This window comes from Panthera uncia (genome assembly GCF_023721935.1).
Source record: "Panthera uncia isolate 11264 chromosome A3 unlocalized genomic scaffold, Puncia_PCG_1.0 HiC_scaffold_11, whole genome shotgun sequence".
NCBI classification, from domain to species: domain Eukaryota; kingdom Metazoa; phylum Chordata; class Mammalia; order Carnivora; family Felidae; genus Panthera; species Panthera uncia.
In genome coordinates, this window is record NW_026057578.1 from 41,002,996 (window position 1) to 41,027,654 (window position 24,659).

The window sequence follows — 24,659 nt, forward strand, 5'->3', positions numbered from 1 at the left end:
CACACACACACACACACACACACACACACACACACACACACACACGCACACCAACCACCACCACTACAGCGGTTGCCCAGGTATGCTTTTAAAGCCTAACAAGACCTCACCCTGCTCCCGGGCTGAATCACTGCTTATCTGTGGGTCTCGGCAAAGACTTTCAGGAAACCCAGAAGTCATACCTCCATATGCGTGTGTGTTGTGCACTCTGGCATCATTGCACAGGTGTCTATATCCTTCCTGTTGAGGGATCTACTACCCTCTATCTGTGTCTGTTAGCACATTTTCATCACTGTCCCATTGTGACGAGAGTAGACTAATTTAAATTACTCTCGAAAGTTGTGACAGAGTATAGAATGTATATACGGTGGGGGTAAGGATGTACAATTCCATTTTATTCACTAAACTAATTGTTCTGTTCCATTCATTTGAGTTGCACTCAAAATTATAGAAATGCACATACTGATCGATACTGTATTTGCAAAAGAGGTTTTTTTTATAATCACTTTAGTGTTAGTCATTCGAAAGAAAATTCTTCATTAAATGATTTTTAAAAATCACTGGGAAGAAGAAATTGATAAAGATTCTCACCAATATCCTGTTCTGTTGAAGCATCTTCTCGACCAACATATGTCTGACCTTCCTAGGAAGAAAAGTCAAGTTGAATTTATTAGCAAGAACATGAAGAATGGTATGTTTCTCCATTTTTCATGTAAATCCAAGCAAGCTGATGGCTGATAGGCTGAGCAATGTTCCAGACAGGCCATAGCCTCAGTGCAATTAGAGTTCACTGAGGCTCTGTAACAATGTCCCATGTTGCCCAGAAAATGCACAGGTCCTGAGGCTTCCTGCTCAACAAGGGTAGGCTCCTATTTTTGGCGTGCATCCATACTCTATCCACGTGGGTAATCCCACTGATGTTCCTGATCCTTTCTGGCAAGTTTCTCCTCTAGGGGCCAGAGGTTCTTCCTATCTAAAGATACAATTTATGGGAGCCTGCAAAGCTCAGATCCAACACTATCCTCATTTTAAGGCATGGATCAGAGAGAGGATACTAAGTCAAGGTTACAGAGGCAACCACTGATACTAATGTGGTAATTCTGTTCTCTTGACACAAATTGCCAGTTTGGGACCAGGCCCAATAATGTAGGCTGGAGACACGCTTTATAATTAACCCCAGGGGCTAGAAAATTACATCTAGCAAATCTCAGCTCCAGGTGGTTGTAACTTTATTTCCTTGGTCTGCCTGCCTTTTTGTTCCTTACCTCTCTCTCACTGATTCTCCAAAGTGGCAGGCAAAGTAAATGGATCTTCATTTAGCTTTAGAACTCCATAAACATGGGAACTTTTAATACCACAGAACACCAGTGAACCATCGAAAATCCCCAAAGGGCTCAAAGATTTGTAGTGTATTCTCTAATGTAATAGTTGTGTTCACGGATGTAGAGTATTACAGGAAACCCCGCTAGTGTCTAAAGAGGAAACGGAAAACAAAATTATGTTCTACTTAAGCCACTTCTAACCTTCAAGTGATATAAGATGATTCCAGTACTCAGAAGGTCATCATCAATGCCAATCAAATGGGGCAGTTCAGAATCCAAAACAACTCCAATCCCTTCTTTCCTAAGGGCTAGAGTTTGTTCCTGAAATTAGGAGGGAAAGGAAAGGAAAGATTACTTAGAGGAAAGAGAATGAGTAGTATTTTATTTCTCATCAAAACAGCTGCAAGAAAAATGGAAAATCTTCATGCTGGGATCCTGGCATGTGGCAGGTAAAGTGAACTTGAAATATACAAAAAGCTCAATATAAAATGAAGTAAACTTATTGCCTGATGAATACAACCTCTTTGAAACCAAGCTCAGACCTTGCCTTGTTTAGGAAAGGTCCTAGGACCAGCCAACTACAAAGTAATCTTTCTCCCTCTTCAGAACCCTTATTTCACTTAATATCTAGAAGTCTCCCAATCTGTCAGCTCTTCTCACTGGTTACTATGGTCAAAACTGTGAATGTTCCCCAAAGCAATCCTTTCCTGTGCATTAGCAACCTCTGTGCCAGATGTACTTGACCCTCTGTCTCCTGAACTAACTTCTAATACCTACCAGGTCATCCCTACGTACATAAAAATCTGCTACACATTCTCCCAACAACGACCACCATGACCACCCCCCTTGGCTCTGCATCTCCTCCAACTACCAACAATTTCTCTGTGTCCCTTTGGAGATAATCTCCTCCAAAGTCTTCCCTACACTAGTGGTTTCTCCAGTTCCTCCCCTCCCACTCTCTCCTGCAGGCTTTCATCCTTGGGACCAGAGTACCTATAGTCACTCCCTGATGACCGCATCCTGTCTCTGGACTTCACCTGCAATCTACATGCGATGACTCAAGTCTAATGCTACAGACAGCCCTCTCCCTTGACCCCACACTCATGCATACATACAATCACTTACCTCAGTGTATTCTATGGGGATGCCAAACAGGCAGCTCAAACCTAATACATTAAAAAACCAACTCTTGGGGTGCCTGGGTGGCTCAGTCGCTTGAGCATCTGACTTTGGCTCAGGTAATGATCTCGGGGTTAGTGAATTCGAGTCCTGCATCAGGCTCTCTGCTGTCAGCACGGAGCCTGCTTAGGATCCTCTGTCCCCCTGTCTCTCTGCCCCTCCCTCACTTGTGCCCACCCACTCTCTCTCCCCCCCAAAATAAATAAACATTAAAAGAAAAACCCAACCCTTGATTTCCCCTGCCTCTCAAACCTGCACACCATACCATCCCGGTAAATGCCAACCTTCCTTCTAATTGTTCAGACCAAACACCAAGGCTATACTTTGCTCCTTTCTTTCTCTAAATCCTACATGCTTAGTGTTGACTCTGCCTTCAAAATATGACCTAATCTGACAACATTGAACTACCTGCACCACATTCCTCCTGAGCCCCAACCACCATCATCTTTCACCGGGCCACCACCACTGGTGCCCCACTGTGTCATGTGCTCTACTCAGCAGCCAGAGGGATGTGAGGGCAGGCTGCTCCCCTGTTCGAATCCTTTCCCTGGCCTCCCGTTTCATAGAGTTGAAAGCCCAAGCCTTTGTAAGGTTCTACAAAGCTCTGCACGATCTCATCCCTTGCTAACCTCCCGTTCTCATCTCCCCCCACCTTGCTCACTGCTGTCTAGGAGTCCAGAGGCTCCTTGCCCTTCCTCAAACTTGCCAGCCCGTCCCCAACTCAGGGCTTTAGGCATCGTTGTTCCTTCTGCTTTTGTGGTGGCTGTTTCTTCTGTTACTGTCTGTCCCTTCCCTTCCCCTAGAAGAGGGCTTCCAGACCCTGGCACTACTGACATTTCAGATCAGATGGCTCTTCATCATGGGAGGATGCCTTGTGCACTGCAGGTGGCTTAGCAGTACCCCTGGCCTCTACCTGTTAGCTATGATGCAATGGGAAGTTATGCAAATAAGAGGGCTAAAAGCTATCAGCAGAAGGGAGGAGGGGAAAGAACAAAAGTAGGGAAGGAATGTGTTTCGTTTTTGTAGAACCAACAGCTCCAGCCAAGGAGAAGCCCCAGTTAGGTGTTTGACCTGACAGTCCCTTGCTAGGTATGTCTCACCTGATATCCTTTTACATAAGCCAGCTTGAGCCAGATTGGAGGTGAGGACAGCCTGGGTTTTACAGAAACCCCCGAGTTGTTCTGAAGTTACCTTTAGCTCATTACAATACCAAGATCCCCTCCGATAAGTGCAGTTTTCCACCATTTCAAAGATGGGATGTATATACTGGCATGCTAACATGTCAGGCATGCACAACTGAACCCAATGCAAACTCCCTGCAAGCCTCCTTGCAAACCTATGCAAACCCCCTGCCCCTGCTCCCTAACACGCTGAATTAAAGTTTCCCGTATTAACCCCATGGGGGGACAGTGCTTTGAGAACTCTCTCCCTATCTCCCTATTGAAAGTTCTTTGTTTTCCTTGGGTGGCATTCAGTTTGGTGCACCCCAAGCAAACCCTTGAATTCGGTTATATACCCACTAGATACCAGTAGTACCCTACCACTTCCACAAGGCTGTGACAACCAAAAAGTCTCCAGATACAAGCAAATATCCTCTGGGGAACTACATCAACTCTAGTTGAGAAGAACTCTCAAATATGTGTGTGTGTGTGTGTGTGTGTGTATAAATATAAATAACTCAGCCTCCAGTACCTTAAGTCTCCACTCAAATGCCACCTTCCCCATCACCCCACACAAAGTAATAAGCACTAACCTCCTTTATCCTGATGTTTCCCTCCTTAGCAATTACCACTACATTATATATTACATATGAGCTTATTACCTGTCCAGACTAGAATATAAGCCAGTGCCTAATTTCATGTCTGACACATTGTAACTGGTTAGTATCGCCAAATGAATGAATGAATGAATGAATGGTCAGGTACACGAAGTTCCGACAAATGCAGGCAGGGCGGCAACAGCGCTGGTCAGGCAACAGACCATGGGTCCCTGTCCTAACATAAGGCCCATCGGTACCAAGACAAAAGAGCTCTAAAATCAGGCTTCTAAACAAATCTGAGATAAATTCCAAAGACCGAAGGTGAAAAGTCCAGCCTTGAGGCTGGGCCATGCTGAGCTCTGACTGAGTCACGTCCAAGAGCACAACGCTGCACTCTGTGATCTTAGGTATAATGTGAGCGACGGGGAAGCAAGCTCTAAGCTACCAACCAGGCTCCTGGTAAAGACACTCCTAGCGGGTCTCTTCCCTACCCCACCCCTATAATGCGCACTGTGACCAGGGCACAGTTCTAGATCCCCAAAGCGAGCACTGCCTGAAACATACTCAGTACACCTTACATTTCTGCAATGAATAAATGTATTTCATGTCACTGAAATATTAAAACGATGTCATCCTCTAGGTCAAGGATTCAGAACTTCACAACCTTATAGACAAGGGAGTTACTAAGAGGTTCAGGGGAAGGGTAGCAGGAAGAGAGAAGTTCCCTGGGCCTTCATCTCTGCAGATATATGAGTCTCAAACACACACCCACAGAGCTGCAGTCATGCAAGAGGGTGATGGAATGAAATGCAAAAAAAAAAAAAACATAAAAATCACCACTTGAAAGAAAGCAATTTAATTTAACAACCATTAAATAGATACGCAGAGAAAATGACCAATGCATAACTTCGATTCAAGAAAAGGAAATGAAGCGTATCATTGTTCTTCAATTACTCCTCTTATCAGCCAGGCTCCCACTGCAGGGCTCAAAACCTCAGGCTTCCAGGTCGGGGACTTCAGTAATCCTGATTTACTGTACCAAGGCCCTCGCAAATCTTAGTTAAATGAGTACTCTAAATAAACCAGCCTCTACTCCTATCTCTCAGATATTGGTAGAATGTGTTCTTTTCCTCCTGACTGTAGAATTCAAGCAGGAGAGGAAAGTATGTGCTTTAAAAAAAAGAAAAAAAAAAAAAAGATATATGTTAGAGTGGAGAACTTAATCACACGGTTCTATTTCATAAAACAGTGTCCTCACTGGAAGGTCTGGTGGCTCTGAACTGTGACAGTACCACATATGTGGTTAGGCAGCCGCCTGCCAACGAATGTTCCAGGCCTCTAGGTCCATGTGAAGAGGACAGTGACTGTTCTCAGAAGTACAGAGACATATGTATTTTCTTTCTGCATAAGAGTGGACAATAACCCGAAGAAAAGGCAATATTTTAAATTCTCATAGCTCCCACTCAAACTAGAGAAATTGTTTTGGACTACATCCCAGTTTAGTTTCATATTCCTTTTTTTTTTTTTTTACACCACTGAAAAATACTTTCTTTTTCCCTTCCTTGAAATAAGTCTCATAGATGTTGAAAATCATTGGAAATTCATAACTTTGGAGCCACTAGGTCAAAAGCATTACCTGTCCCCACCTCCCCCTTCCCATGCACACACACCAGCATGTTCTCACACACACTTCCATACACAATATGGGTAACAGCTGAATTAAGAGACAGTCTTCCAGGACTGGGAGTGGGGGCAGATGAATTTATGATTAATGCTGCTCTAAAGCTCCATGACATTCAAGCTGCATTCACTACACGATATTATAAAAGTGTCACCTCATAAAACTAAAAACGAGGGTTTAAATCATTGCTCAAGTGAAAAAGTAATTTCAGACAAAAATATCTATCACGTATAAAATATTTATTGAGTGGCATCTACTGTTATACATAATTTATGAAACACCTCTTTGATAAGATGGAATATTTAACATAGCAGAATTGGCCATCCCTCCCCCAACTCTAGGAACGCCATGTCCCAAAGAAATGGGAAAATATATAGAGCTGCACGTATTTTGTATTGAAACAAAGCTTCTGGCAACCAATTATTGTATAAAAAGGAAACCATAGCCTGACTAAAAGTGTCAAAACATACCATCAGCTTATTTTAAACATTATGTTCATTACATTTGCAAATAATATGTTCAATATGTTTCTCTGAACCTAAAACATGTGTCCAGTGCCTTTACGCTCACTGTGTCACTTCTGGCACATTCCAGCAGTTCAGGTGAGTTACAGGCAGGGCTGCCGATTCCAGGGGAGGAGACCACACAAGGGCTTAGTTCATTGGGAGCGCCCCACGTAACCACCATACCTGTTTATAAGACTGAGCGGAGGTCCTACCTCTTTTAATCACAGCCATATCCTCAGCATCTAGTACTTTCTGACAAAAGTCAACAGCTTTCCTCAATGACTAAGTGAAAACCAAAACAAGAACTTAACCAACAACAAAACCAATTTTTCCCTTTTGAGAAGTCTCCTGAGAGCTGGATCTCACTTGGGGAATACTAGGAAAACTGGTGATGTGTCTGTCCCACCTAAATTAAGAGCTGTCTAAGAATAGAAACTGTCTTTCTTCACACTGACTACGTCAGGTGAATATGGCTGCACCGGACACACAGCAGTCACTCAATAAGTGCTGATTATTTGCCATGGTAGGGAGTAAGTGATTTTAAGTAGATTGTTTTTTGACAGCCAAAAATTAAATGTCAGACTCTTTTTTTGAGCAAATGTAGTCTATGGAGAATTATGTGTTTCACTAGCGGAATTTTGTAGCCTTGCCTCACAGTATAAAGTGCAGTTAACTTCTGCCAACTTGCCTATGACACTTAGCAGAAGACGAAAGGTTCCCCTGGAGCCGGTGCCCGCAGTGTGTGTAAAGAGGGAGGGAGGAAGCCAGGCAGACAGGAAGACTTTTATAAAAAATAAAATTAGCCTCTAGCAAAGCTACTTTTTCATTTAACACACCGCACGTGACTTTATGTGAATTTAACAAAAGGAAAAGAAACTGAAGTGTTTGTTGAATTTCAACCAAATGTTCCTTCACTACAAGGGCTATTTCCTAAAATATCCTTCTAAGTTAAAACGTCATGAAGCATATTTAGCGGTCTGACGGTGCTGCCGACGTACATTTTTCATACGTGCTTTGATTTTAACCACTCTTACTCGAGTTTGTACACGTTTGGAAATATCTGCCTCCTGCCCTCACACCTGAATAACCCCTTAGCTGTGTCAGTTTGGGCCACCGTCGGGGCATACTTCCTTTCCCTCAGAATGATGAACACACGGCTCCATTATCTTCAGAAACTGACTGCTACTCTGAGGAAATAGGAAGCTACACTAACTTTTAGTCCATGGCAGACAATCTGCTTTTCTGCCCAGGGGGGTATGAAGAACTCCTTTATCTCTGAAATCCAATAGCTTAATTAAGATAGATTTCAGTCTTGAACCTTCTGTACTCCAAATTTTCCTGGAATACAAGACTCATCTGCAGACCCAGTTCTTTTGCTTATTTCTTCATTTCACGAAAACTGGCTTGTTTTCTACCGCATTTTGTTTCATTTGCTGACTGTCTACTTCAGGGATGCCAATTATCCTTATATGACATTGTCTTTGTCTTCTTCATATTTTAGCTTCTGATTACTTAATACCTTGAGTATTTCATTTGTGTTCATTGACATTATGAAGCCTTTACTCTTTTAGTAATTTGATTTCAATGGCATCTATTCTTTCCCTTGGTATTTCTAATTTTACGTATTAGTGCTGTACTGGATGTTGTTTTGGACCAAACACTCTTTCTTTAGGTCTGCAATCTCCTGTTTTTTTTTTTTCTTCCCCCAACCTCATTCTGCTTTTTATTATCATCTTCTTTTGTTTATCGACTTCACATTTCTCACTAACTTTAGTTCCACAGAATGAAACAATTGTAAAGAACTCCCATGCCTTGAGGTATGTTTTCATCGAGATCTGGACCCTTTGTCTTTTGCATGCTAGATTCCTTTTCTTTTCTTTCTTTCTTTCTTTCTCTTTCTTTCTTTCTTTCTTTCTTTCTTTCTGTCCATCTGTCCACCCATCCCTTATTATAACTATGTTTCTAGAATTACCCTAGTTTTATCTCTCATCTCGTATATGTGCTCAGGTGTGTATGCTTAGGAATCCAGAGATTCTGTAGGCTCTAACACACAACGGGCAACTCCTTGACCCCTGTCCTGCTGTTCCTGTGATCTTGTCAAGTTCAAAGACTGAGTAGCCTGCATTCTATCACTTTTCCCTAGCCAGATGGAATGACGAGAGCCACGTTTCAAACAAAGCACCCTAGAGGCTCTAGGGTGAATTTGAATTCCAGGGCTCTGCCCTCTCTTAGCAAAGGTCATGAAATATCCTCTACTGTGCTCCTTCCTCCTGCTTGAGATCCCACTCCTGTGGGGAAGCCTGCTCCCAGGTCTCTCACCATTTCACCAGGCCTTTACTTACAAAGAGAATCAGCTCCGCATTTCACTTCCTCCCAGTTACCACCACCAGCTACTTCTATGGCTCCTCAAATAAGAACAGGGAAATCAGTTTGGATCTCCCCAGACTGGAGGGCCCCGAGAAGGGTTTTTAGAACCCTCACTGATTTAGGGGCGCCTGGGTGGCTCAGTCAGTTAAGTGTCCGACTTCGGCTCAGGTCCTGATAACACGGTTCGTGGGTTCAAGCCCTGCATCGGGCTCTGTGCTGACAGCTCAGAGCCTGGAGCCTACTTCAGATTCTGTACCTCCCTCTCTCTCTCTCTGCCCCTCCACCGCTTGTGCTCTGTCTCTCAAATATAATAAACATTAAAAAATATATATTTTTTTAAATTCCTTAAGAACCCTCACTGATTCAGCTTCCGATGTGCAGGCTTAGGAACAACCTTCCCTCTTCCTCAGGGCCGGCTTGTGACTTTGTCATCTGCTCCCTATTAGTGAGTTCACGGTGGTTTTTCTGCTGCAGCATGGGATGCTTGCTTTGCTTTTTATTATTTCCTCCCATCTTTGAAACTGTGATGTCATCTCCAAATGCCTCTTTAAAGAGTAGGATTTCAGCAGGTTACAAAAAGGAAGAAAATAAGGGATACTCCAGGTTTGGGGGACTCCTTGAGTAAAAGACAGGGCAATAGCAAACATGGGTATATCCACAAGAGACCCCTGGAAATTCACTTTACCTGCTAAACCTGGAAAAAAATAGACTGGAAAGCCAGGTAGATGGATCATTATTTGATTCAGAAAACAGGAAGCCATTGAGAATTTTGAAAACAGGAACGGGTTGATACTTTAGAAGATGAATCTGGCAAGGATGTGCAGGAAGAATGGGAACAGAGGAAAAAGAAAAGCGGGATTATAAAGGACACTGCAGAGGTAGATGCACTCTGTGACAATCAGTTTAGGCGGACTGACCTTAAGACATCCTTCTCAACTATTTTACATATTCTTCTTAATGAGAAATAAGGAAAACTGGAGAGCTTGCAAGAGTTGCAAATATCTGATAAATATCCAAAAGATTTTTATTGCCAGGAAAAAAAAAAAACAACAAAAAACAATCCTGACATTTACTAGTAATACTTTGCAGACAGCTCAGCAAGTGGATACTGGTGACTTGTTAAAATCACTCACCAACTTGACTAGCAAGTGTTCTCAAGTAATTTACACGTTTCTCATATAATACAAAATGATAAACGGTCACTGGCAACACTAACTAGCTCTGAAATCCTGAAAGTACACCACAAGCTGACATTCAGCCAAAAGCTACTATTTCTTGTATGTTCTTCCACACACAGAAAGAAATCTAACAGAGAAAGGAAACAGTTGCCAAGATTACCAGGAAATCAATGAAGCTGTACATATGAACCGCCAACTATCATCCTGTCTTCTTTCACTCTTTGTTCATGCAGCCTGAGTATGATGAAAAGCGGTAAGAATCTCCTTCACATTCCTCCAGGAAATAACTTTATTTTTGCTGTGTTCCCAGAAGAGAATGTGAGAGAGAAGTGAATAAAAATAATACTGGGTGGCTAACAGCATGTTCTATGACCCTACAAGTCTATTGGTAATATGTAATCCTTCTTATGAGAGCTCTATTTAATTATGCTCTCTGAATCATAATCTGATTTACACACACACACACACACACACACACACACACACACAGAGGAAAGAACAGTCTGTGGAAGTTAATAAGGAAATGGAAGTCTACCATAACTGAAAAGGTCTAGCAGATACCACAGACCTAGAATCAAGGGAGGACTGGCGATCAGCCTTAATGAGAATGAGGCTCCAGCAAGGAGGAGGTTTAGGTGGGAAGGCAGAATTAGCAATCCATGGCTTGAAAAAACAAAAAAAAAAAAAAAAAAAAGGAAGAATCAAGTGGATCAACCTAGATGCCACCCTTGATGCTTCTCTTTGCCTCAGCTCCCCTAGCCAGACCATCAGTAGGTCTATCAGCTCTACCTACACAACAAAGTCTGAATCATCCACAACTTTCTGTCTCCACTGCTACTGAGCTGATCTGGCTACCACCATATCCTACCTGGAGTCTCTGACATCCCCCAGTTGGTCCTTCTGCTTCCTCTCTTGCCACCCTACAATCCATTCTGCATATGAGCCAGAGCCACCTTTTCTAAACATCAAAAGGTCACGCATAGAACCCTATGGTGGTTTCCCATGCATTTAGAATAAAATGACCCCCACATCTCATTTCATCTGGCCCCTGTGCACCTCTCCAACCTCGCCTCCCTCCTCTCTCCACTTGACTCACAATGCTCCAGCCATAATGCCTCCTCATTCCCACTGCAGGGCCTTTGCACATGCTATTCTTTCTGCCTGGGACATTCTCTCCCGACTTTGTTGCTTATCCCTTCTTGTCAATAAGCTCTTACCACACATGCTGCCTGCTCTCTCAAAATCAAAGATAGCAGTGAGTAAATGGAGAAAGTCCCTGCTCAGATAAAGTTTATGCCCTACTAGACCCCATTCCCCTACTCCCGGGCACATATTCTACCACTCCACTGGGCTTAATATTTTCAGAGCACTCAAGGCTACCAAAATTACATTTACTGTGTGTCTTCCCCTCCAGAAAGCAAATGGTGGCTCCAGGACAACAAGCTAGGCCCAGAGAAAGAGAATTCAGGATGGGATCAGTGAGAGCCAAAATATTTAACAGTATCGTGATCTCTGATCCCAAGCCTGAGACTGTTTCTGATCAGTCCTGTTTTTATGCTCCTTGCTAGGCAAAAGCAGCTCTTGAACCTCAAAAGAATACTTAAAATGGCCGGAATAAGTCAAGCTTATAAGGGAATCTTGCTTAAATGTGAAGGTTTGATCCTAAAAGACTATCATCATAAATTATTTAAGAAGTATCCAACACATCTCTACCTAGCATCATGATGCTGATATCAGATTGGCACCTATTACATCATGAAAGTTAGGGTAGAAATGTAAAAACCTTGTTTTTCACATGACTTTGAAACAATCCGCATTAAAGTACCTGTGGTCAAAAGAAACACCTTTAGAACAGACGGTGAACAGTTCCAGACTCACCAGGGCAGAAATAGGAAGAGAAGAATCTGGCCACCACCTACTCCATGGTGCTAACAAATCTAAATTTCCTAGGATTATTGGCAGTCAGCCCCTAACACTAAATAGAATTAATATTGTGCTTTTAATGAACAGAAACTCTTGGGGCAGTTCAATTTCCACTACACTTCCCGTTACAGAAAACATTCTTTATTTTAAACACCAACAGCTAACTCTTGGCAGGCAGTTCAGAGACGGTGCTGTGTAGATCTTTCTGATGAAGCAGTCCTCTGCTGGCTGAGCAAATCACCCAGATGTTGGTATTTAAATTATGCAAAATGCATAATACCAATTAAAGAAATTACGTGTGAAAATATGCAAGAGCAAATTTCCCCACATTAATATTTAACTAGGCTTTTTAAGTAGAGCAGGATCTTGTGATCAGAAGTACATTAGTATATTTGAAGTATATTTGAATGGAAGCCTAAAATACTCAGAAGGGCTCACCAGAAGGTACTACAAGGGCATCTCTATAAAATACAAATTTGAACACAGGTAAGAAAGCTAAGTGAAAGGGTCACTTTAAGTGGCACATTGTAACCTGGAAAGCTTCACTCTGACATCTGCCTCACGCTTTGGTCATGTAAAGCTGGTTTACTCTTGTTTTCTTGTCACACTCATATCCACCTTCCAGCCTTTGCTGGAATGTCTGCTTGGAATAGCCTTGCAGTCCCTTCCTCTATCTGAATCTTACCCCATCTTTCCCCTTACTGTGGGAAACATTTAGAGCCTACTCAGATCCACAGAGGACACGCCCCCTGTACTGACCACAGTTAAGCAGCCTAACCACTCAGATCTCAGTCGAATACATACTACTGACATTAACATCTATGTGTAGTTGTTTGTCCTGTTAGACCAGCAGATCACCCAAGGAGTTTTTAAAAAGTATCATGCCTGAGCCCTGTTCTGTCCCTTAACTGAGTATCTCAGGGGCAGGGCCCAAGCATGGTATTTTTTTTTTAAGTTTTTTTTTCTTCCTTCCTTCCTTCCTTCCTTCCTTCCTTCCTTCCTTCCTTTCTTAGAGAGAGGAGAGGAGAGGAGAGGAGAGGAGAGGAGAGGAGAGGAGAGGAAGGCAGAGACAGGGAGACAGAGAATCCCAAGCAGGCTCTGCACTGCCAGCACAGAGCCTGATATGGGGCTCAATCTCATGAACCATGAGATCATGATGTGAGCCAAAATCAAGTGTCAGACGCTTAACCAACTGAGCCACCCAGGTGCCGCATGAGTTGTTTTTTTTTTAAGCTCCCAGGTATTTCACATCCAGGATTGTGCCATAATTTTCTATATCCCCCCATATGACTGACACCTCTGTTTTGGGCTCACTTGGAGGATATACCATGTTAGTATATTACTAGTTTATCAACTTGCAATCCCCTCATCCTCCAGTTAGCTGCTTCTGCAACCCATTCAACTAATATTTAATGAACTGCTACTTGCCAGATGCTAGTATATGCTGGGGATGATGGAGTGAATAAAAGACACCCTCTTATATATTATCTATATCTCCATTTTGTTGTCTCCAATCTGGATCTGTGTCAATGTTATATGTAATGACATATCTCTTATGTAAACATACCTATGGCTACATCTGTGTATCAAACTACATCTGTGTTAATCTTTAAATAGATTTATCTGTATCTACTCATCAGGATTACAGATGGTAGCTATTATCATTAACATCCATATCTTTGCTTAGCATAAATAATTAGCATTACCAGAAAAAAAAAAACCCCTGAAATTCACAACTAGCATGTCTGTCTCACCAAAAAAATGTCAAGGTCTTGGTACATGGACAGTTATTCCAAACAATATTTTATCCGACAAAAGTCTTGCCCATGAGGAATCTGCACAGACTTTCAGAGTTGTAGCAAAATTCAACTCCACTGGGTCAAGCTGGATGCTGATGGGCTAGGAGCGTGTAGTCACGCATTCCACATCCTTCCTCCTGAGTTCCATTTAATAACACGGCATCACATGCCAGCAAATAACATGCAGGCCACAGAAAAACTGATGTGCCTCCGTATCAATGTCATGAGTAACAAAGGTTGCTTTCTTCCTTAGGCAATGTACAGTAGTCCCCCCTTTATCCACAGGAAACATTCCAACACCCCCAGTGGATGCCTGAAGCCACAGATAGTACCAAACCCAATGTATACTGGTTTTTTTTTTTCCTATACATATGTACCTATGATAAAGTTTAATTTATAAAAAATAGGCATGGTAAGAGTTAACAGCAATAGTTCCAAAACAGAACAATTACGTAAGAATATACTGTAGTAAAAGTTATGTGAATGTGCTCTTTCTCTCTCAAAACATCTCATTGTACTGCACTCCTACTTCTCCTTGTGATGATGCAAGATGATAGAATGCCTCCGTGATGAGAAGATGTGAGCGAGGTGAATGACGCAGGTGCTGTGATACAGTGGTAGGCTACTGCTGACATTCTGACAATCCGTCGAGAGGAGGGTCATCTGCTTCCGGACCACACTTGATGGGGGTAACAGAAACCGCGGAAAGTGAAACTGAGGAAAAGGGGAGACTACTGTAATAAATTAACTGGACATCGTTTCTTCAAGGGATCGGTATCAGCAGATCCACTTCACAAAGGCAAAAGCCAGAGGCACATGGTGGCTCCTCTCGGACCCAGCACACAGTTATCCCGCAGACTCAGTAGTCTGGAATGGTCCAGAGCCAGGAAGGAAAACACGGCTCTGTGCAGCCACCCACCAATGTCATGGAGGAAGGGCCCATTAAGAGCTTCATGGCTGAATTTCAGAACACCTCTGTTAAGCATTTGCTCCTACCAAGCTCCATCCGGGTTTAGAGATAAGAGAACTGAACCTTCAGGAGACTGACTGCATCGTTTGCTGAAACCACATAACTAAACTCAGAACAGAGGTTCGCTAACACTGTCACACCTCTTTGTGCAGTCCTCCAAAGCCCACACAGAAAACCTCATGCCTTCCTATGTTTTACACCTGCACTTGTGACTGTCCACTTCCGCACTGCTGGGCATTTAAATAATCTCAGTTATGTGTCCCACGAAAGATGCTTCACATCTCAACAGGCTCAGACGTATCACTATATACTGGCCACGTTTAAAACAAAATAAAGCTTGGGGCGCCTGGGTGGCTCAGTCGGTTAAGTGGCTGACTTCGGCTCAGGTCATGATCTCGCGGTCCATGAGTTAGAGCCCCACGTCGGGCTCTGTGCTGATGGCTCGGAGCCTGGAGCCTGCTTCTGTTTCTGTGTCTCCCTCTCGCTGCCCCTCCCCTATTCATGCTCTGTCTCTCTCTGCCTTTCAAAAATGAATAAATGTTAAAAAAAAAAAAATTAAAAAAAAAAAAAAACAAAATAAAGCTTTACATCACAACACAAAAAGCTAAACTAGTCTCAGCTGACTTAATATGGAAAAGCATGTGGCATACATTAGAAAAATAGATGTATCACAGTGTGATTCATGCTAATGATAATCAGAAAAAACTGCATTAGATTACATAGAAAATGATCTCGATTTCTGTTTAAAATGTGTGGGTCTCTGTATATGTATGATTCATGTGTGTGTTTGTACGTGTCTGTTAGTCATCTTGAGCTGCCGTAACAAATGCAACAGAATGAGTGGCTTAAACAACATAAATTTATTGTTCAAGGTTCTAGAGGCTGAGAAGTCCAAGATCAAGGTCCTAGCAAAGTAGGTTTTGTTCCGGGGCCTCCACTCGTGGCTTGCAGGAGCCACCACCCCACCTTGTACTCACATGGCCTTTCTTTTGAGCATGCAAGCAATGGTGGAGAGACAGATTTCTCTTCCTTCCTCTTATGGTAAGGCCACCAGTCCTACTGGATTAGGACCCCAACCTTATGACCTCATTTAATTACTCTTAATTACTTAATTACTGTCTAAAGGCTCTATATCCAACTACAGTTGCACTGGGGATTAGGGCTTCAACAAATGGATTTTGGAAGGGACCAATTCCATCTATAGCAAGGGTGTGTGTGTGTGTGTGTGTGTGTGTGTGTGTGTGTGTCTCATGTTATGTACCTATTTGGAATACATAATAAATATAATAAATAAATATGAGAAAGAGAGAAAAGACAAGGAGAGACTGAACTTGACCTGCATCTCACGCAATACTACAAAATAAAAACAAATTATCTCTGGATATTTTTTTCTTTATACTTTTTTCATTCCCAATTTTTTTAAATGTTTGAGAGAGAAAGAAAAATCACACTTGCAAGCAGGGGAGGTGCAGACAGAGAAAGGGAGACAGAGGATCCGAAGAGGGCTCCATGCGAAGAACAGAGAGCCCATTGCAGGGATCGAACTCACGAACCGTGAGATCAAGACCTGAGCCAAACTCGGATACCAAAGTTGGATGACTAACCGACTGAGCACTCGGGTGTCCCCAAATTTTCTATAATAAACACACCTGAGGAGCCCCTGGGTGGCTGAGTCGGTTGAGCATCAGACTTCGGCTCAGGTCATAATCTCGCAGTTTGTGAGTTTGAGCCCTGCGTCGGGCTCTGTGCTGACAGCTCAGAGCCTGGGCCTGTTTCAGATTCTGTGTCTCCCTCTCTCTCTGACCCTCCCCCGTTCATGCTCTGTCTCTCTCTGTCTCAAAAAATAAACGTTAAAAAAAATTTTTTTTTAAATAAACACACTTGAAACCAAAATAATACAATACATGTAATAATCTTTTCCAATAAATAAAGGGACATATTTTCATGTAAAACTTTTAAACTTATTGTATTTCAATTTATTTTATTTAAAATATATTTTACTTAATCTTAAGTATATCTCCAAGGCTATTATCTTATTGTATTTTTATTGCATGTTGTATAATGTTCTGAAGATGGAACTCTGAATGACAAAACAAAATTTCACCCTCCAAAAATGAAAGCCAAGAGACCATTCCTCCAAAAGCCTTCCACAAGGAAAAACTGCCTGCAGCTAACGTCATACTCAATGGTGAAAACGTGAAAGTTTTTCCTCTAAGATCAGGAACAAGAAAAGGACACCCACTCTTGCCACTTTTATTCAACATAGTATTGGAGGCCATAACCAGAGAAATTAGACAAGAAAAGAAATAAAGGTGTCCAAATTGAAAAGGAAAAAGTAAAACTGTCTCACAAACGACATGATACTATATAGAGACAACCACAAGGACTCCATCAAAACACTATTAGAATAAACAAATTCAGTAAAGCTGCAGGATACAAAACTCATACACAAAAATCAGCTGCATGTCCATACACTAATAATGACCAGAAAGAGAAATTAAGAAAACAATTCTACTTACAATTATATCAAAACAGAATAAAATACCTAGGAATAAATTTAACCAAGGAGGTGAAAGACCTGCACGTTGAAAATTAAGACACTGATGAAAGAAACTGAGGATGACACAAACAAATGGAAAGATATTCCACGCTCATGGACTGGAAGAATTAATATTGTTAAAATGTCCATTATACCCAAAGTGACCTACAAATTCAACACAATTCCTATGAAAATCCAATGCATTTTTCATAGAAATAAGACAAACAATCCTAAAATCTGCATAGGACCACAAAAGACCCCAAGAAGCATAAGCAATCTTGAGAAATAACAAAGCTAGAGGCATTGTACTTCTTAATATCAAACCATATTACAAAGCCACAGTAAACAAAACAGTACGGTTATTTGCATAAAAGCAAACACATAAGTCAATAGAATAGAAGAGAGAGGCCAGAAATAAACCCACCTGGACAAGAATATACAATGGGGAGAAGCATAGTCTGTTTAACAAATGGTGCTGGGAAAATTGGACAGCCCCATGCAGAAGAATGAAACTGGACCACTATCATACATCATACACAAAAATCAACCTTAAAATGGATTAAAGGATTGTATATAAAACCTGAAACCATAAAACTCCTAGAAGAAAACATAGGGAGTAATGTTTTGGCAATGATTATTTTTTTTTTTTGATTTGACACCAAAAGCTAAGAAAACAAAAGCCAGACAAACAAAAAAGTGGGACCACATGAATCTCAAAAGGTTTCTGGCACAATAAAAGAGACGATCAACAAAATGAAAAGGCAACCTATAGAATGGGAGAAAATGTTGCAAACCTTATAAGGGGTTAATAACCAACATATATAAAGAACTTGATAACAACCCATAACAACAACAGCAACAACAAAAATATGAATAAAAAAATGGACAGAAAAACGAAGTAAACATTTCTCCAAGGAAGACACACAGATGGTCAACAGACACGTGAAAAGATGCTCAACATCACTCATCATCAGGAAAATGCCAATCAAAACCACAATGAGAGATCACCTCACATTTGTCAGAACGGCTATCATCAAAAAGACAAGAAGTAACAAGTGTTGGCAAGGATGTGAAGAAAAAGGAACCCTTGCGCACTGCTCATGCAAGTGTAAACTGGTGCAGGCACTATGGGAAATAATACAGAAATTCCTCAAAAAATCAAAAATAGGACTATTATATGATCCAGCAATTCCACTTCCTTGTACCTATCTGAAGGAAGTGAAAATAGGATCTCGAAAAGGTATCTGCACCCCTATGATCATTACAGCATTGTTTAGAACAGCCAAGTCAGGGAAACAACCTAATTTCATCAGCAGATGAATGGATAAAGAAATTGTGGCGTATACAAATGTGTGTGTGTGTGTGTGTGTGTGTATACACACACACACACACACACACACATATATATGTATATACACACATATATATGTATATACACAATTGAATATTATTCAGTCATTAAAAAGGAAAAAATCCTGCTATTTGCAACAGCATGGATGGACCCTGAGGGCATTATGCTAAGTGAAATAAGTCAGACAGATGAAGGCAAATACTGTACAATCTCACCTATATGTGGAATCTGAAAAAGCCAAACTCATGGACACAGAGAACAGATTGGTGGTTGCAAGAGGTGGAGGCAGGCAGGGAGGGAGGGAGGGGAGGGAGGGAGGTGGAATGAGTGAAGGTTGTCAAAAGACACAAACTTCCAGTTAGAAGATAAATAAGCTATTAGGATGTAATGTACAGCCTGGTGATAAAGCTAACACACTATATTGTATACACTGAAAGTTGCTGAGAGAGTAAGTCTTAAAAGTTCTCATCATGAGAAAAAAAAATGTATAACCGTGCAAGGTGATGAATGTTCACTAAACGTATTGTGGCGACCATTTTGCAATAAACACGTGTCAGGTCATCATGTTGTACACCAAAACTAATCCAGTGTTGTATGCCAATTGTATCTCAATAAGACAGAGGTGCAGAGATAAGGAAAATCTGCAGATGTCTGGAAGCCAAAGGGATGTGTAGCCAACCTTTATCAGCAGAAATCACCCCTGAAAAATCTATTGAGGCTTTCAGTAAAAATCTACCATCCTCCACAGGCATCAGGAACACACTGATGAAAATAAGTGGGAACTCACAGAGTGTATCTGGATTCCCAGATCTGAATTAAGCAGGAAATAAACAAATGCAAAAGCAAAGATCCCACAGTTCACCTTTTTTTTTTTTTTTTTTTTTTTGGTCAGCTGCTTTCTCATCACTCTTTCACACAAAAATGGGAGAAGAGGTCTTCTCTAATAGCTGAGAGAAGGGAGGGGCTTAATTCCTGAACTCGGTAGAGATTTCTTTTGTTTCTTAGCCACATGAGCCTATCATTACCCAAGGGGACTTAGAAAACTAAGAAAGGAGGAGACAGAGAAAAGAAGAGACAGAGAAAAAGTTAAAGACAAGGCACACTTCTGGCTTCTCAAGATTTCCTTCTGGAAAGTGCATACTCCAGACATGCTGGCGAGTCAGTGAAGACCCAACCCCAAGTGGATGGGCTCATTCTGTCTCCTAGTTCATAATAAAACCTGCTTTTAACAGAGAAGGGAGACTATAACCCTCTTCCTTCTATTAACCTATATCCACCCCAAACACTAAAACCAAATCAGTCTAATGAACCCCACTGTTCAGACAGCTGTCGACACCATGAGTAGTGAGGGCCCAGCAGAAGCACACATCAGGACAGAGGCGAGTTTCCACCCTGACTGTGCAGTAAACTTTGGGAATGGCAAGGAAGCCCAGCACAGAGGGATGTGACCCTGGTACTCCATGAATAACTAGATAAAGTATCCTCTAAGAACCCAAGGAGTTAATCCTGTTCAAAAGGCCTGCCACTCAAATCCTGTCCCTTTGAGAGTTCAGGTCATTTACCTCACAACACTTGATATGAGCACCAATCCCAAAAGACCAGCTCCTTCTCCCCCAATCAATTTAGCAGGAATATAAATATATGTCTTGGTTGCATAAATACTCTCATGGCCAACAATATTTTACACAAGTATTCCTGTAAGTGATACATTACACTTTGAAATATTATTAATATACCTTTAGCAAGATAAACTGCCCAGTAAATCAACAGGGCACATTCACTCAAATTATGCAAGTGGAGGGCTTTCAAAAACCCAAATATAATTTTGAATGTTGACTGCACATGGCCCCAATAGTTTATTAAAATGTGAAATATAATCCATTTTAAAAAGAGAAATTACATTTGAAATCTTTTTACAAATAAAGCATGTGTGGCTAAGGTTACAGAGTGGTTCAAGGAAACCTGAAATTCAAAATAAGAATTTAAATTGTGTTTCCTATCTGGTCTATTAATAAAGCAATAAACAAAATAAAAGGTACACATGCAACACTGTCCAATTACGTACTCCAATTATTTCTGTTAATAAGTGCAGTGCCAGCTGCTTATCTCAACATCTAACTTCTCAAAATCATAACCAATCAGGACTCAAAAGTAAGGAAACAACATCACAAAATCCAAACTCTCAAATCTACATGCTTCATTCATACAGAACTATTTACATGTTGTTAAGTACATGGAGAGAACCACTACGGAAAACAGGCAGGGTCTTCTATAGTTGGAGAATATCTATACCACGTGACCCAGCATTCCCCCTTAGGTACATGCCCAGCGGCTGGGGTCAGCCAACTCCTGCCGCAGGTCAAATCAAGCCAGCTGCCTGGTTCTGTACGCAGTGGTGAGCTGAGGATTATTTTTACATTTTTAGATGGTTGAAAACAAAAACAAAAACAAAAGAATTGTATTTCATGACATATGAAAACTGTATGAAATTTAAATTTCAATGTCTATAAGCAAAGTTTTATTAAAATACACATCCCCATGTTCATTTATTTACATAATGTCTACAGTTGCTTTTGTGCAGCAGCAGCAGGTGTGGGTAGGCACGACACAGGCAACATGGTCTACAAGGAGGGAACTGTTTACTACCTAGCCCTTTACTAAAGCATCCCGCTGACCTCCACACCATAGAAATGCATACACGTGTTCCCTAAAAGACACGCTCGAAAATGTTCATGACAGCACCATTCAAAATACTCCCACAAAAAAACAGCGAACTACCCAAATGCCTGTTAAGAGCAGAATGGGTAAACTGCCATTTATTCAGACAATGCGATAATACTTAGTCATGAGAAGGCACAAACAGCAGCCATAGAAAACATCATGGATGAATATCACAAACCAAACGTGGAGGAGAGAAGCCCGACAGATGAGAAGAAAAGATGCAACATTCTACGTGTCTAAGGTTCAAACATAGGCACAACATGTATGCAGATAGAAATCAGGATAATGGTTACTTATGTGATGTAGCACCGAAGAGCAGAGCTCTAAGTGTGGCCTCAAAATGTCCCTGTATGGGGCATAAAATTTACTCAAGTTTCATGACGATGATGTCTGGGTCATTAAGGAACACTGAGGCTTCTGTTACACCACAGCAAAGTCTCACATGTCGCCTCTCAGCTGGTTGTGGTTTTAATCACCCCACCTTGCCAAGCCAGGAGAAAGCATTCATCAAAGGTGCCATGCCAGAGGCCGGGCCATTTTCTGGCCCTGCCAAGGCATTACCTCCCTTTCCAGAAATTCTTTCATTCTTCAGATCAAAACCAAGAACAAATCCCGCCATGAAAAGTTTTAAGGTGCTGTTCTACTGCTATGCTGTATTTAAGATGATGGGGAAGTGGGTTATCTATTTTCCACCCCAAATGGGTAACTTGCATTTCTCTGTTCTAAGGGGTAAACTTTTGTAACCCAGAAAGAGAATACTAGCTAAAACTAAGTTTTTCCCCCTTTAGGAAAATTAACTCCATTTTTTCCTATGAAGTTTATTTTCTGCCAATAAAGAAAAAATATACATGTATCTGTTCAGTGGCAGTTAAGCAAAATATCTGAAGGAATATTCAGTTGCAGGAATAGATTAAAACTCTCATCAGGTCCATCCTAAAAATATTCTTAATCCTCCTTCCTCCCTCCTTTCCTTCCTTCCCTCCTCCTTCAACGTAGCAATATGCCTGGCAAAGTGTTAAGGGGGCACTGTTATCAGTGGATTAGAGGGTTTGATCATCCCACCCCATCTCTTACTTCAACACTGAATTAATGAAGGATGTTAGCCTGGCACAGAGAATAGGAAAAGGTATTATACTCTTTTCATCCATTTTATGCATAAAATTATGCGTAAATAGGAGATTGTGCAGAACAGAAGCTATAACAACAATCCATAATGTTCATCAATCAAAACAAAGGATGGCTTCCCTAGCTTTGTGGATTCCTTCTACCCGAACCCTGCCATGCTTTGCTTTATAATTAACATACTTCTAACATGCCCAATGAAAAAAACAAATATTTACCCAGTTATACTCATTCCCATGGTATTTAATTGAGGTTGAGATTACGCATACACCTTTCCTTACCTGTGGTTTCTGGCACACATAGTAGGCATATCATCGTCGTTTGGTGAATACTATGGGTTCTTATAAGATGTGGCAAATAATAACACCAGTAGGACTAAAGGTTATCCATCCAGTCTAAACATTCTCCTTGTAGAAATTATTTTCTTCTGATATTTTTGTTATTGTTTATTTTGAGCAAGGACAATATGACACTGAGTCTTCTTTGCATCATTTACTACAGACCTAGGACTCAATAAACACTGTGTTGTGTCCTGTTTTGCACAGAAGTTGGGTACTTTCCCCAGAATTTAGTTGCTGAACTTGATAATCACTGGGTGTCAGGGCTTTGTACAGTCTCTATTGACAGGCACGCCACATTGGCCTGGTCAGGAGAGGCAAGGCTCTGCAATCCCACTTCCTGCACTCAATCCTGGGCTCCTACACATACATAACTTTGACCTTAGCTGAGTTCTTAAACTTGCTCTCTCTGTTTCTGAAAGCAGAAACCCGAGTACTTATATTAACTGAATTTGTATCTTATCTAAACTGAGTTTAAATAAGATGGTATGCACAAAACATTCAATGCCCATTACAACACTGTCTGGGACCAAGCAAGAGTTCAGCAAGGTTATGTATTTATATCTTCATCATTACAACACACAACTATTGCCCAACAGGCTAAACGGCTTTTAGAAAAATATTTATCTCCCCTGCAATGGAGCAATCATCTTGGACACAACCTTGTCCGGCCTGAGACACAAGCCCACACAGTTTTAACGTTGATGGCCTCAGGTCTGTTTTTAAAATTATCAACAGATTGTGTCATTTCAATTAGTTTTTTTTTTTTTAATCACTGATACATTCACACAGAATAAAATTCAAACCATATAAAAGGATTATGCAGTGTAAACACTCCATCCCACTCCTACACCAGAGAAAACCAGGACCCTTCCCCAGAGGGTCCTGTGAAATTTTGCAGAGACACAGGCACAAGGGAGCACATTGTTGTCATTTTGCCTCTCCTGTGACACTGCATAGTGCATACCATTCTGAGCCTTGTTTCTCTCTCCCCCATCTCATCCTCCCTCCCCTTCCTCCTCCTCCTCCCCCCTCATCCTCCTCCTCTTCTTCCTCCTCTTCTTCCTCTTCCTCTTCCTCCTCCTCCTCCTCCTCCTTCTTCTTCTTCTTCTTCTTCTTCTTCTCTCTCTCTCTCTCTCTCTCTCTCTCCACTTAGTATTTCTAGAGTTCATTCCATATCAGTACATAAAGAGCTTCTTCAGGTTTTATAGAGTTATGAACAATTTCATTGTGTGAATACACTCTAATTTATTTAACCTGTCTTCTATTCATGGGCATTTAAGTGGCTCTCAGAATCTTTCAATCACTGGCTATTGCCAACAGCTCTGAGATGAGTAACCCCACATGTACAATGAACCTCTCAGTGCTGGATGAGGGAACGGATAGACATTCATAATTGCTTCTCATTACACATCAGAAACAATACAAAAACCTTCCTGGGGACTTGGAAAATGAGCTAGATTGTATACTAAACTGTGGCCAAAACCCTCCTATTCCCAGGGGCCAACCATACAGGGTGTTATTACAATGTATATTTATTAGAGATTTGGGGGGAGGAAATGAGAATGAATAAATAATACACAAATATATTTGTTCTTTCATTCTCACTGCATATGTATATTTATAGATATGTGTGTATATATTCATTTGTATGCATATTCCCCCCCACCCTCAATGTGAAGTCATTCCAACCAAGAACTTTACAAGAGCTAATTTAAATATACTTTTAAGTGGGCAATTTGAATAACAAGTCACAAATGGCTTAGAATTTCAAGTCTTCTCAACCAAGAAGCAGTTTTGACAGCCCTTTCCTAAAAATGCAGACTTCAACATCCTGTCACATTTTTGCCCAGGTCAGCACTTTCAGAGGGGAACGTGCATCGGGTCCTTTTTCACAAAATCGC

At 41.3% G+C, this 24,659-nt stretch overlaps 1 protein-coding gene across 6 annotated transcripts in view; it reads right to left on the minus strand.

The window, feature by feature from the left end:
• Nucleotides 1-24,659, minus strand: part of KIF16B (kinesin family member 16B) — a 299,460-nt gene that overhangs the window by 154,462 nt on the left and 120,339 nt on the right. For all 6 annotated transcript variants that reach the window (XM_049650080.1, XM_049650081.1, XM_049650086.1 and 3 more), the window contains 2 exons: nt 1,524-1,643; nt 592-643 (listed from right to left, as the gene is read on the minus strand). In XM_049650080.1, the coding sequence (XP_049506037.1) occupies nt 592-643; nt 1,524-1,643 (172 nt within the window). The remainder of the gene's footprint in view (nt 1-591; nt 644-1,523; nt 1,644-24,659) is intronic.